The sequence below is a fragment of the Rhineura floridana genome, chromosome 5 (assembly GCF_030035675.1).
Source record: "Rhineura floridana isolate rRhiFlo1 chromosome 5, rRhiFlo1.hap2, whole genome shotgun sequence".
Classification (NCBI taxonomy): Eukaryota; Metazoa; Chordata; class Lepidosauria; order Squamata; family Rhineuridae; genus Rhineura; species Rhineura floridana.
The window spans coordinates 102,043,136-102,058,430 of NC_084484.1; the positions used below are offsets into that span (position 1 = coordinate 102,043,136).

General features: G+C 44.3%; 1 protein-coding gene across 3 annotated transcripts in view; it reads left to right on the plus strand.

Moving 5' to 3' along the window:
- The window catches only part of GART (phosphoribosylglycinamide formyltransferase, phosphoribosylglycinamide synthetase, phosphoribosylaminoimidazole synthetase), a 68,972-nt gene that overhangs the window by 39,011 nt on the left and 14,666 nt on the right, over positions 1-15,295 (plus strand). For all 3 annotated transcript variants that reach the window (XM_061627772.1, XM_061627773.1, XM_061627771.1), the window contains exons 11-16: positions 1,299-1,530; positions 4,711-4,805; positions 5,654-5,763; positions 7,456-7,654; positions 8,659-8,910; positions 9,932-10,084. In XM_061627772.1, the coding sequence (XP_061483756.1) occupies positions 1,299-1,530; positions 4,711-4,805; positions 5,654-5,763; positions 7,456-7,654; positions 8,659-8,910; positions 9,932-10,084 (1,041 nt within the window). The remainder of the gene's footprint in view (positions 1-1,298; positions 1,531-4,710; positions 4,806-5,653; positions 5,764-7,455; positions 7,655-8,658; positions 8,911-9,931; positions 10,085-15,295) is intronic.

A 15,295-nucleotide genomic window follows, 5' to 3' on the forward strand; every position in this document is an offset into this window, starting at 1 on the left:
CAATACTGTACATGTCTACTCTGAAGTAAGTCCTGTTCAGTGGGGCTTCCTCCAGCCTATAGGGCAGCAGCCTTGGAGACTTCGCATTTCCACTTCCCGTCTCCATATCTACAGTTTGACAGAAGAAGAAAAGCTTCTTGCTAGTACTCTCAGTCTAAAGGCTGGATTGTACTACGTATTATTCTTTTATTTTAATACTACATTTTAATTTTCCCCTTCCTCCAAGGACCACATAGCAGCATTCGTGTTTCTTTTCCATCCCTCCTTTTATCCTTGCAACAAGCCTGTGAGGTAGGTTAGGCTGAGAGGCAGTGACAGGCCTAAGATCACCCAATGCCTTTGTGGCTGAGCAGGAATTTGAATCCAGATCTCTCCATTTCTAGTCTGACACTCTGTCCACCTCACTGCACTTGTCTCTCCTACAGACAGGTCTTTTGGGGCTCTTTCTGTGTCATTTCCCATTGCAAAAAGTATGGCCATGTGAATGTCTTTATGGCATAGCTTGGTGAGCTGCACCTTATCAAAAGGCAAGAAGCAACAGATAGGCTGGCCATTGGGAGATATGCTTTTGCCCAGCCCTGTAGTGAACCAAATGTGTAGAACAAGATAAGGTGGAAGAGAGTGAGGAAGTCTACATGTGGGTGGGCGCTTTTGTTTGTGTCCTCTTTTTTGTGTGTGCAAATGCCAGCAAGTGGACTAAGACATACATTCATCCCACATTATTCAGAGAAAGCAATGAATTTTACATGCTTAAGTGGTTTTACACATGTTTTTATTTTATTTTTAATTGTATTGTTTTGTCACTGATGTGTTTGCCGCCCTGGGCTGCTTTAAGAGGAAGGGTGGGATAAACAAATTAAATAAGAGTCCAATGAGATTCATCCATACCCTTCCACCATAGTTTCTGTGTGGCTTTCTGTAGGCAATCAAGTCACAGAATGACTTGGGGATGTGATTTCATAGATCAGGGTTGTCTATCGTCTGGCCCTCCAGATGTTGTTGGACTCCAATTCCCATCACCTTCAGCCAGCATTGCCACTGATGAGGGACAATGGGAGCTGTAATCCAGGAATTTTAGGAAGCCCACTTATAAGCTACCCTTGTCATAGAGCTTTCAGACTGATCAGTTCTTAGTCATTCACCCCTTTTTTTCATAAACTTTTTTATTTGTTAATGGTTCCGTTTAGTACCATTTTGTTTTCTTGTTAAGTATATTTATAATTTCCTGTTTACAAAATAGATATATGGCAAGTTTTCAGCAAACTTTTTTTAAAAAATACTGTTTTGTCGTCCTATAGGATTTCCTCAGGCTAAACAGCTAGGTTTGCAGGTGTTCCATGCAGGCACAGCCATGAAGGATGGCAAAGTGGTGACCAATGGTGGCAGAGTCCTTACTGTGACAGCTATCAAGAAGGACCTCATCACTGCACTGGAAGAAGCCAACAGAGGAGTTGGGATCATTCGGTTCAAAGGGGCCATTTATAGAAAGGACATTGGTTATCGGGCTATAGCCTTCCTTAAAGAATCCAGGTATCTATCTGAAGGCAAAGCTGAAGACTGATAGTAAGAATATGTGCCAAATAGAAGGCATAATTCATGCAAATCATTACATAATTATTGCATGATTTAGTAAAACTCTGTATCCATGTATTTCACAATATCCTCATATAACAATTCTTAACGTGTATGCTTGTGTATTATCTCAACAACAGAGATCTAGGATTACATACGATTGGGTTATGAATCAGTATTTCTTTACTAAAGACTTAAAACATTGATGAACAAGCATGAGATAGTTTATACTTTCTTTTTCCTAGTTGCTATTTATACCACAGTGTTAAACCAGTTTATTTGTCCTATATTTGAGAAGGTTAGGACTCTCAAAGAGAATTCTTCGTGACCTCTTGGAACTACATTGTCTATGATTCATTGGAAAGGGCACTTTAAAATGGGTTTTCCTTTGTGCTGTAGATGTGTTAGTGAGGGGAGACCTAGTGGGTAAGAATGAAAACAGCAGCGTGCACCTACATAAACTTGATACACCCAAAATGCTTAAGAGTGGACACGTTGACTTCACTTCATTTCAAAATTTTATGAGTTAAATCCATTTTTGAGGGAAATAAAAGTTAAGGATGGAAGCAGCTCTTATACTTGGGCTTTAGAGCAGAGACAGGGAAGCTGTGGCCCTCCATGTATTGTTGGACTACAACTCCAATCATTTCCATCCCTGTCCTAGTATACGTGAAAATCTTCCAATACAGACACTTGAGGTACCTATGGAGGCTACTCCTATAAGCATCAAGCAGAGGGAAGACATTTATACCAGTATAATAACTGCATCAATTGCTATCTTGCACTAACATAGCTACCCCACCAAAATTAGTCTAACCTTTAACCCAAATGTTTCTGTCAGTAGAAGACCTGGAAGCAGATAAGTTCTTGCTGTTTTTTTGCAGATGCCTCTTGGGCCCCTTTCACACTGCACTTTATTCCGTTATTCTGACGATTTATTTCCTGTTAATTTGCGTATAAAATTTGAGCTTTCACACGACATAACGGGTAGCTCCGGAATTCTGGTGGAATGTATTGGAAGTTTAGCGCTAATTTCCATAATAAATGATACCTGAAAATTTCTGATAGCAGGCTGGGAAACCGGAAGATTGTGGGAGTTTTGCACTAGCTGCCGCTGCTCACATGACAGCCATCCCAGCATGCAGTGCATTCCTGCCCTTACCAACAGCCCTCCCAGCATGCAGTGCATTCCTGTGCTTACCAACAGCGCTCCCAGCATGCAGCCTTCATGCGCTGCTGCTCTGCCACTGCCGCGCCTCCCAGCCAATCCCAGGTGCTCCTGAGAGAGCAGCCTGTGCTGCTGCTGCTTGTGCTCAACTAGAGCCTCTGCTTCTGCGCTGTCGTGCCTCTCAGCTGATCGCAATTGCGCCTCTTTCAAAACCCCACACACACACCAAAAGAACAGGCCTCAAACCAGCTCATCTGGTGTCGCGTGAGGCCGAATGAAGGGGGGGGGGGAGAAAAACTTTGCTCTGTGTGTGAAAGACTGTTGCGTAAAATGCCGGTATAACAGGTACTGCAGTGTGAAAGGGATTTTTGAAATATGGAACGAAGCGCTACCTTTTTAATCTGGTAAACTAGCGCTATTAGCCCCATGTGTGAAAGCAGGCTTGATCTAGTCAAGAGCTTCTTGTGACCAGTGGCACCAACTATAAACTATTAAAGAAATACTCCCTTTTGATAATACAGCCTTCTATAATATATGAAATAGACCATATAAAGCTGAAATAATACGGTATCAAGTATTCATATACTGTAATGTTAGTCTTTTGTATATACAATAAAGTTACTAAAATGACACAGTATCTAGTTTTATTACTCTGGAATGTATAGTATTTGATAATTAACGGTAAATGGTATGAATCTTTGTAGTGTACTCTATCCAATGAGGTGAAATATATTTTCAAAATAGACTAGATAAGATTTGGTCAAATGTAAGTAGTCTTATTTCTATGGAAGTTCTAAGCCCAAGTTTATGGCTCATGTATTTGAGTTTATATCTGGAAATTAAATTGACAAAAATCAGTGTACTCAAATACATTTTGGCTTAGTTGCAGTATTTATGTACCCTGATGAAGATGATGTATAGCTGTAAACAGGTATTATAAGTTATATACAAGATACTAGAACATTATTCAGTATTTGCTTCTGGGCAGGGGTGGGGAACATATTACTCTCCAGATGTTGTTAAACTCCAGTTCCCATCAGTTCTAACCAGCATAACCAATGAGCAGGGATGATTGGAGTTGTAGTTCAGCAACATCTGGAAGGTCACAGGACCTGTTCTAGGGCCTCAGCCAAAGGCTAAGAGAGGTCATGAGGCCCAAACTTCCGTAGAATTCACTTTGGTTTGGGCTATTGCATAAAACAACTCAATCCTCAGATAAAGGTCATCTCCATTTATGAAGCTACTTGATGATTTGTCTCAGATGAAATATTCTTCAGACATAGGTAACATATGTGCTTTAAAGCTCGAAGTATTTAGTAGAAAAACATCCCCAGATGTGTATATGCAGTTACATTTATTGATCTGCTCGTTACATTGTAAATCCCTTTTGATTTGCTTGCAGCTGCCCAGAAAATGTATTCTTGTTTGAAAAAGTCAGCATGATCCATTTGACAGAAGCTGGACTTTGACCTGGCAGTTGTGGGTTCAAATGTCAACTAAGGCTGCAATCCTAATCCCCTGGGAGTGAGCCCATTACATTCAGTAGGACTCACTTCTGAGTAGACATATTAGGATTGCACTATAAACTACTGATACATCAGCATCTTAAGGACATCTCCCTCTCCAAATTAGGACACATTTTATGTGTCGTTTCCTATGCTTTTGATAGCACGTAGTCACTGTAATGCACAGCTGAGAATGTGAAAATTGGACTAGCCCAAGTTGAGACACCACACATGCCAGGAACACATGAATTGTAAGCATTGGTATAGAGCTACTGAGCTCCGTAGTCAGACCTTTCAGAACACATTCTCTTAGTTCAGGTCTCTTGCCCATACTTCTTGAAGTCACAGGAGCAGGGCCATAAGATTCCAGTTAATTCTTACAACCCTACACTAACACTGGAAAATACTACTGCAGGTGGATCATATGTATGAGTTGATTGACAACTGGCTGTTCTGCCCTTTTAGAGGCCTGACTTATAAAGACAGTGGGGTAGATATTGCAGCTGGTAACACCTTGGTTCAGCAAATTAAACCTTTGGCAGCAGACACATCTAGGCCAGGTAAGAGCAAATTTATACATTATAATTAAAATGTTCGTAGAATAAATTCATGAACAACTGATTTGTTGACACCTATACACCTTACTATTTTGTAAAAATACACAACTATTGGGTTCTCAATGCAAGACATGTAAGACAAGGTTAAGTATCCAGCTTAGCCAGATTTCGGAACACAATTGTGCTACAAATTGGATTTACAGAATATATTTTAGAAAATAATTTCATTTGGCATATCTGTAATCCTGGATAGCAGTCCTTTTACTGATTTCAGCATCTAGATTTCTTAACAAGAAGATTAAATTGATGGTTGAAAGAGCAGTGTCTGAGTTCTGTTGACTTCAGTGAGCTTTTCTTCCAGGTAGGTAAACACACTAGGGAGGAAGTCCTATTGAACACAGTAGGACTTGCTTCCAAGTAAAAGTGCATTGGATAGCACTGTAGAGCAAGTTAAAAGTGGTGTAAAAAGAGACATTGAATCATGGGGGGATCCCTCACCTTAGCTGTTAGTTCCACCTGATTGGCTGTAGAAGAATGAACATGTAGAAGAATGTTTTTATCTGCAGTTGTGTTTAGATTGGTTTTTTTAGGATGCCTCTTAAAAAAAATGTTTTGTTGATGTGTTTGCTGCTCTGGGCTCCTTTGGGAGGAAGGGAAGAATATAAATTATTAGTATTAGTATTTACACAGCAGGGAGCTCCATGGTAGGAAAATACTTTGTCCATTTTACCAGCCCAATTTCCTCTGCAGTGTTACTTCCAGATCTGAAGAAGAGGAAAACAAATAATTCTCTAGCAGTCCCAAACATACCTCTATCATGTTAACAAGTCCATTTTTTTTCTGATTGGTAGGCTGTAATGCTGAGCTTGGAGGGTTTGCTGGCCTCTTTGACTTGAAAGCAGCTGGATATAGAGATCCAATTTTGGTATCTGGAACTGATGGTGTTGGAACAAAGCTCAAGGTAATGGGAGGGATGGTATTTAATACATTTTTGCAGATTTTAGCTTGACAACTGACATCTTACATAGTAACTGAATGCTTGGTTCTTTATAAAATTTGCCGTTGCAGTTTGCGCAGAGACCATGGCTCAGTGATAGAGCATACAGAAGGTCCCAGATTCAGTCCCTGACATCTCCATTTTAAAGGATCATGTAGCATGTAGAAGGTAGACTTCTTACTGTCTGAGACCCTCTGGATAGCCGCTGCCAGTCCAAGTATAAAATACTGGGCTAGAGACACAAATATTGTGACCTGGTGTAAGGCAGCACAAGAAAATCATTTCTGGATTGACAGTTCTCCCCCTAAAAATGATCTCAAGTAATATGTTATCTTTTTCTGCTCTTCCTTGTGTCCAGAGAGAGCGAAAGAGAGCAAGCTTCATCATGTTGCTATATCCTTGGGTTTCTATCATGAAAAGAAAAGCGGGGTATAAATAATAAATAAATAAAATAATAAAGAAATGTTACTGGTTACTTCCCCTGCCCCCCAGTATATATTCCATTTTTAAAAAATATCTGCTGGGCCCCCTTGGTGTTTGGCTTTCTTGGACCAAGGGCTTGGGGTCAGCTCCCCTCCGGGCAGCGTGCACTTCTTTCCCTTATTCTTGAAATTTGCATTGCCGCCACCACTTCCTTCAGTTACTTGTTCAACTTCGTTAAACGTACTAATGCCAGTTCTACCCCCAAACCCTGTCTCCCTGCTCCATTTCCTAGCTGCTGTCTACTCAGTGTGCCTTGCACTTCTTATCATTGTTCCCTCACTGGTTCCATTTGTTCCATTGTTGCTTATCCTAACCTCCAGTGGTGACACATGATTACGGTGCAGTTCATGCCGCGAAAAACTTTGGGTTGTATCCAGCATTATGTGAGAGGAAGGCCACCCCTGCAACCAATTTTTCCCTTCCCCTCCTATCCCACCCTGCAGCCCCATGTAAACCCCCCCCCCGAAAGCCTCTCCAGAGGATCAGGGGACCTACCAAACATTGTGGGCTATGTCACCCGGGGCTGCAGTGGGAGGCAGAGAATTGCCCAAAATCAGGTGGAGAAACCAGTGAACTACAAGATTCCTCTGCTTGGTTTGAGGCAATTCCCCCTCCCACTTGCAACCTTATCAGGCTTTTCAAGGAGTGCAGGGGGGAGGAGGAATAGAAATGTCAGTTGTGTGAGCTTCCCTTCCACTCATACAACACTGGATGCAATCCTTTGAGAACAGTTTGAGAACCTTGCAAGGATGGTAAATAGAAGGATACTGCTCTGTGAGGCCTGGCAACTAAAGAATGTCCATTATACTTTGGAGAAAGTAACCAAGGGCACAATCTACCATCAATGTCTCTTTCCTAAGCCCATTTAACATAAATGGGAGTTGCACAAGAGCACCTCAGTGTCTCCGGTGTTTTGTTACCTGCCTGCCTTCCATGACAGATAAATATGGAATCTTTCAGATATTGGACATACTCCCAGTTCCAGTTGCTGGGAATCACAGGTGGTGAGAGTGCTGTTGCACTCAGGTCCTATTTGTGGGTTTCCCATAGGCATCTGGTTGGTCACTGTGAAAACACTGTAGACTAAATGGGTCTTTGGCCTGACCCAGCAGGGCTCTTAATGTTCTTAAGTCTTGTAAAGTTCTGATGTGATTTCTCTAATTCTCATTACAGATTGCACAGCTATGCAACAAGCACAACACAATAGGTCAAGACTTGGTCGCCATGTGTGTCAATGATATCCTAGCTCAGGGAGCTGAGCCCCTCTTTTTCCTTGACTATTTTGCCTGTGGAAAACTCGACATTGGGATGGCTCAGGCAATCATAGCTGGAATAGCTGAAGCTTGTAAACTGGCAGGATGTGCACTCCTTGGTATGGATGATCAAACATTCCTTCTAGTCATACATTTCTCAGGTTCTCCCGTTCAGCTAAAAGCAAACCTAATGTCATTGAAGATGATTCATGTGTTGTGCCTGACTAGTATGAATCCAAAGATAAATTTGCATGTTGAATTTCCAGTGCATTGTCACAGTGTGCACTGTGTTATGAGTGGGGAAAATTGAAAAAGGGAATTTTCTGAAGAGATAAAGAGATGATGGGCTGGACTAGTTCCCTGTCCTTTTCCCCTGACATGTTAGTTTTCTGTGTGCAGGATGCTTGCGTACACATGAATCTCCCCACACACAGAGACATACACATTAGCAGTCTGAAGTGGTACTGCCCTGGGCTCCTTCTCAAAGGAAGGGCGGGATATAATTTTAATCAATCAATAAAATATAAATAAATGGCAAGAATCATGTGATTCTCCTGCTTATGTAACTTGGCACTTAGAGGATGACCTTTTCCTTTTAAAAGGAAACTGCCGTTCAGATTGTTCCTTTTGGAACTCTTTTGTTCTTTGCTTAATTGCCCCCCCCCCGGTCATTAAATAATTTCTCCTCTTTATTAGAATTGGCAGAATTCTAGAAAAATAAAATTAAAATGGGACAAATTGGATCATTTTTTCTTGGCATGATCCACAACATGGGAAGGGCCGTAGCTCAGTGGTACAGCATCTGCTTTCCATGCAGAAAGTCCCAGGTTCAATCCCCAGCATCTCCACATAGGGCTAAGAATGACCCCTTCCTAGCAGCACTCCTGGCTTTTATCGGTCAGTGTGGACCAATCCTGAGCTCAATGGACCAGTGGTCTAAGGCAGCTTCCTGTGTTCCTATGTGCTATTCCTTAGAGAGCCAAAACAATCTAATAATGTGACATGCTGTGTTTGCTATACTTCAATGTAGATAAGAATCTGGGAAATAAAGAGTTCCTGTAATGGTCACTAGTGCTTTCGTCTAATACCCACAATGCCTTTCCCTATCTCCCTTCTGCTTCAGGAGGAGAAACTGCTGAAATGCCTGGCATGTATCCACCGGGAGAGTATGACCTAGCGGGTTTTGCCGTTGGTGCTGTGGAGCGGGGCCAGATGCTTCCCATGTTAGACAGGGTTGTGGATGGAGATGCGATTATTGGAATAGCGTCCTCTGGCATTCACAGCAATGGATTTAGCCTTGTGAGAAAGATTGTGGAAAAGTCCTCTTTAGATTTTTCCTCACCTTCGGTGGGTGGTTCCAGTAACCAGACGTTAGGTAAGTTCTATAAGTACAATATTTTCCTCTTCTGAATACAACACAAGGAACAATTTCTGGGTCATCATCTGTTCAGTTATTGGAACATTTTCTTTTGGGTCGTTTCATCAAAGGATTCATATTGGGTTTGGGAATGTTGGGCCCAGGGGCCAAATACAGGCCTCTATCCAGTTCTAGGGAATCTCCTGAGGCCCCTTCTCATGCCACACTCCTGACTGACTCATCCCCACCCACCTCCTGAGTGTGTTTTTAACTGGTTGGAATATGTCCTTGAACTCTGGTAGTGCTTGTTACTTGCCTGGATGGAGAGGTGAGGGTGTGTATGTAAAGAACCTCTCAATTTTGCGTGGCATGAATGTAGCCTACAGTAGAAAGGCAAGAATCGCATCCGATGATCCAGCCACTTTTTGCCTCTGGCCACACCCACCACTGGCATTGCCCTCAGATGGTTGCCTATGAAAGAATTTGGCCCTCAGGTGGAAAAAGGTTTCCCATCCCTGATTTATATCAAAGGCCAACTAATGAAGAAAGATAAGTATATGCATTTCTTCCATTTCTGTGCATACCTATGTGATATTTGTACTTCATTAGCCCCCTTCAGGTGTTAATCATGCAAAAGGGGTCCATGTTTCCCTTGGTCCTCCCCTGACTTCCATGTATTAGGCCTTCCCCCTGCAATGTCCATGCCTATGTGCATAGACCTCCCATGCAAGTCAGAGCCCCAGTCATGCAAGGTTCTGGCTCCTGTGGAAGCCTATGCATATCAGAGTTCTATGTGTGTAGACTTTTCCTACCCTTCCCCCACTTCAGACACCCACACATTGAGTGCAAGCACCCAGACTGAGGCAGGGCAGAGAAAGCCATGCAATGTCTGAAGCAGGGCCAGCAGCACAATGCAATTAATGCAGAGAATCTTTCATGCAATTAACAGATGAAGCAATGTTTATGTTGGGCCTCCTTGTGCATTTTTTTGTTTGATCATTCTTTTGTGTAATAATTCTTTAATTGTTTATGTCCCCAGGAGAACAATTGCTTACACCCACTAAAATCTATAGCAAGAGTCTATTGCCAGTTCTTCGTTCAGGTTACGTGAAGGCATGTGCCCATATCACTGGAGGAGGGCTGCTCGAAAACATTCCTCGTGTACTCCCAGAATCATTTGGTGTTGTTTTAGGTAAGAAAGTCCTGGTCATGGTAAACTGCTAGGCAAAACTTGCAAGCGTGACAGATTTCTTCTTTTTAGGTGTCATTTGCCTTTCTTTAACTCTGTTTCTCTTCTCCCCTCCTCACCCCATTTATTGAAATCCTAATTTTACCACAAAGTAGACATATATTAGATATTTTTAAAAGGTAGCTTTGCACATGCCCTAATGAAGAATACAATGAGATTCATCCATATCCTTTCATCAAAGTTTCTATGTGGCTTCCTGTGGGCTCTCAGGGTTGTGTACACACTCCCATGTACTCTGTATCCAGTGCGTTCCTACCACTGGTTTTGGAAGTGGTGTACACATGACATTAGCCACAATCCATATCCATCGTATTGTTTCTTATGCAATACTGCATTTTAATGCATTTTCCCCAAACCAGCTTCAATCCGAATTGCATTTTAAGTCAGTAAAGCATACACAGAGTCACAGTACAGTAGCAAGTGTGAAGATGTGATTCATAGCACAGGTGGTTTACTATTGCCATCCTCTGAGTCTGGATGCATCTTAGTCTGGTGATTCAAATGCAAAGATGTGTCACTGAGCCCTAAAGTCAGGATCATTCAGACCATGGTATTCCCGATCTCTATGTATGGATGTGAAAGTTGGACAATGAAAAAAGCGGATAAGAGAAAAATTAGCTCATTTGAAATGTGGTGTTGGAGGAGAGCTTTGTGCATACCATGGACCGCGAAAAAGACAAATAATTGAGTGTTAGAACAAATTAAACCAGAACTGTCATTAGAAGCTAAAATGATGAAGCTGAGGTTATCATACTTTGGACACATAATGAGAATACCTGATTCACTAGAAAAGACAATAACGCTGGGATAAACAGAAGGAGTAGAAAAAGAGGAAGACCAAACAAGAGATGGATTGATTCCATAAAGGAAGCCTCAGACCTGAACTTACAAGCTCTGAACAGTGTGGTTTATAACAGATGCTACTAGAGGTCGCTGATTCATAGGGTCGCATAAGTCATAATCAACTTGAAGGCACATAACAACAACAATAGACATACTGGAAGCAGGTACCATCTTAGAAGAGGAATCTCTTCCTTTGCAAGATGCTGCCTGCTATCTGTACTTTTTTAAAATTATTTTTACTTCAAAAATCAGACAGAGGAAATACAAATAAATATAAATTCTCCTGTGCATGGAAAAGCTGATCTCAGGTGTGTGGGTAGCTAGCTCCACCTAGCGGTTGAAGGCAGAAAAGTGCTAAAGAGTTGTTTGGGGTTTTTTTACAAGGACTTCCTGCTCTGTGCAGCTCCTTATTTCAGTTTCTCTTCTGCCTTCCACCAAGAACGGTTGATCTAGCTCCTCTGTGCGTTCAGGCCTGTATAGTTTGGTGTTTTTTTTCCTATTGTGTGTCTGTACTTTTTCCTTCCTTTACTGTTTTCCTACATGTGTCTTGTTTAAAAAAGGGGGGGTTGTCATTTGACGTTTCTCCCCCCCTCAGACTGTGTGGCAGCGCTTAACCAACCGCAAAGCAGCCGCCCCACCACTTTGGCTGCGAGACCACTGTCTTCTTTGTTGGACTCTGCCCCCCCCAGCCTCATTTCTCAGGTGCATCTGTGCCTGCCTACCAGCAATCACTTGACCAGCCTCCTCCTTTCACGGCATGAGTGGGGACACCTCTTGCAGCATGCTCCTCAGGATGCCGAGTGCCTGCCACCCACTCCTCCATCCTCTCACCCGCGGAAGGCCTCAGTGGGATGCTGCAGCCACAGGGGAAGCATATTTGCCCCCCCCCCGCAGCTTGTCAGCACCTGGCCCAGCTATTATCACAGCCCTTAGCCCCCATAAGACCCACAGCGTGGTTTGCACCCATGGAGAAGGCAACACGCAAATCGGACTACCCACCAAAGAAACCTAAGTCACTTCAGCCTCACACTACAATGGAAGTCGTCCCTCCACCATTATCCAATCAGACCCTAGGGCCTTTAGGTTCTATTGAATCCCAGGTGGAGGTAGCCATAACCTGCCCCTCTTCCAGCAGGCACGAGGTGGCTGAGGCGTGTACTGTCACAGGCAGGATGGCTCCACAACGACTGGCACCTAAGAGAAGTAGGGGAACCAGTCACAACAGGCAACGGCCTGGTGATGCACAGGGGGCTGCACCAAAGGAGGCTCATAGCAACAAGTGCAGGTCACAGAGGGACCTGGAATCCCTGTCTGAGGAGGAAGGCACCCAATTCCAGCCCACCCTGGAGGCAATTTTTTCTACATCATCTTCTCCTGAGGCGTGTGAAGGCTTCCTCGAGACAGCTACGTCTCATCAAGTGTTACAGGAGAAGAGGAGTGAAGCATCCTTCGTTTCACCCTCTTCACGTCAGGAACTCCATGTTCAGGGGGTGGTGCACAACCCACACTCTTCTCATGCTCAACCTCTACAGTTTCAGTTATCACCGCACATGCTGCAACAATTAAAGGAACAGCTGAGAGATTCTCTCCTAATGGATCTAGCCATAGATCTTTCCACATCAGCGGCTGAGGCTCGACACCCCACACAGGACACACCAGCCACAGCACCCACTCTGCCACCTTCAGGAGCGCAAGTGGCACAGGGCCTCACTACACTCCGCTCTTCTTCAAATGCCCCCCAACCACCAGGCAGGGCATCACAGGACCCTTATGCCGTCTCACAGGGCAGACATCCTCAACTTCAGGAGGAGGCAACGGTGGACCCAGACAACGAGCTGATTGTCCTCGATGAGGAAGAATGGAGTGGAGATTCGGAGTCAGGGGAAGTAGTGACCAATAGGATTTTCCAGGAGGCTCATTTCCTTCCACTCCTGTGCAAGGCAATGGACACTCTAAATTCTCTGGAAGATCCTCCAGCTCCCTCAGCATCTAGAAGTCAAGGGTACTGAAACTTCCATCACTGTTGCCTAAAGTGATCAAGTCTGAATTTGATGCCCCACTGCAGTTCAAGAAATCGGTTGCAACTGCCAACAAATGCTATACATTGGAACAACACATCATGGACCAATTCAAGGTTCCTCTTTTCAACATCCCCATAGTCAATTTACTAAATCTGTCCTTGAACCCAGAAGACTCGGATGCCCTCCTCAAGGATCTGTCAGAGCGTAAGCTGGATCTAGGCCTTAGAGGATTCATGAGGCCAGTGCGCTCTCCATCAGAGCAGCAGCAGCCTCCTCGGTCTTTGCAAGAGCATCCCTACTATGGCTAGAGGACCTATTGGATGGCCCGCAGCAGGATCCGGCTCAAATCCGAAAGTCTCTTCTGAAAATCTCGAGAGCAATGACTTTACGGCAGATACATCCATGGATGCCATACAGTTTTCGGCAAGGTCATTAGCAGTGAGTGTTTTCACTTGAAGGACTCTATGGTTATGCCATTGGGAGGCCGATACTGCAGCCTGCTCTAATCTCACATCTGAGCCCTATGTGGGTGGCAAACTATTTGGCAACGATGCCCTAGCTACAGTTTTGGAGTCGAAGGAAAAGAAGAAAGCTATGCCTTCTGCGAAAAAACGAGACGACAAAAGATTCTTCCGTAGACCTTTCCATCCTTATTTGCCCTCCCAGTCCTTTCGAGGCTCCAGGGCATTCAGAAGAGCAAAGGAGTCCCATACCAGCCTTCCCTTCTGGAATAGGCAACGTACCCTGTCTAAAAGCCAACAACCTTTCCCCAGTAGATTGGGTTTTAGATCCCAGTCCTGGGGAATAAGCATCAATTCTGATGCCAGGTTCCCTCAGGTGGAAGGACACCTTCAACACTTTGCCCACCGCTGGAGGGACGCGTCTTCGGACCAATGGGTACTGCACACCCTCAGCTACGGACAGGCTAGAATTCTCTCCCTCGAACCAAGTTTATCCCCTCCCCCTCTCAATGTCTCTGGACAAGCGGAAAAGGACTCTTCAAGCGATTGCCCACCTTCTGCAGATTGCGGCAATAGAGCCCGTTCCAACAGGCGAGAGGTTTTCAGGAATCTACTCAGTATTCTTCACCATTGCAAAAAAAGATGGATCTTTCAGGACAGTACTCGATTTGAAGAACTTAAATCAGTTCATAAAATGCTGCAGGTTCCGCATGGAAACTTTACTGTCCATCAAGGAGACATTGAGAAAGGGAGACTTCCTCTCATCTGTCGATCTGAAGGAGGCCTATCTGCATGTCCCTGGTTTTCAGCCTCACAGACTTTACCTCCAGTTTGCGGTGGGAAGGATCAGTTTCAGTACAGGGCCATGCCCTTGGGTCTGGTGTATGCCCCCAGAGTATTCACGAAGATCGTGGTTGCTGTGGTGGCACACCTCAGGACACAGGGGGTCCATACCTTTCCTTACCTGGACGACTTTCTGTTCCGGTCTCCATCGCTCCACAGGGCTTGGAAAGATCTGCACATCATCCTAGCATGCCTCAAGGATCACAGCTTCCTTGTCAACCAAACCAAGAGCCAGCTTTGTCCAGCCCACCGCATAATACATTTGGGGGCCACCATAGACTCGCAGTAGGGACTCATAATGTTAGCTCAAGACAGAGTAGACAAGATAATTACAGCTGTCACACAGCTCCTATCTTTGTCTTCAGGGGATCTTATGCATCTGGCAGGTATCTTGGGGTTGATGGTCTCAACCTATCAGATTACACCATGGACACGTCACCACTCTGGACCGCTCCAGTGGGTGCTACTGCCTTTTCAAAGTGAGATTGCGACCACTGGAAGGTAGCACTTTCATTAGTGGTCTGTCGCTCCCTGCTATGGTGGGCGCACAAACCCAATCTACTGCCGTTCCAGGACCCTCCATGGACCCTGATCACCTCAGATGCCAGCCTGACAGGCTGGGGAGCCATTTGCGATACAAGGGACTTGGTCACCACAGGAGTCAGTACTTCCAATCAATCTTCTGGAGCTTCATGCAATTTGGCTAGCCCTGAGGCACTTTGCGGAGATCAAACGGTTGAGGGCAGTGCTGGTCAGGACAGACAACGTATTGGCCAAATCACATTTGAATCATCAGGGAGGCACACGCTCCCCACAACTACAGAAGGAAGCTGCCCTGCTGTTCCAGTGGGCGGAAACACACGTGGACTCTATCCTCGCAGAATACCTCAAGGGGGAGGACAACCGCCATGCGGATTGGCTCAGCAGACAGAAGGTGCATCAGGGAGAATGGAAGTTTCACCGATTGGCCTTTCAGGAAATAGTGG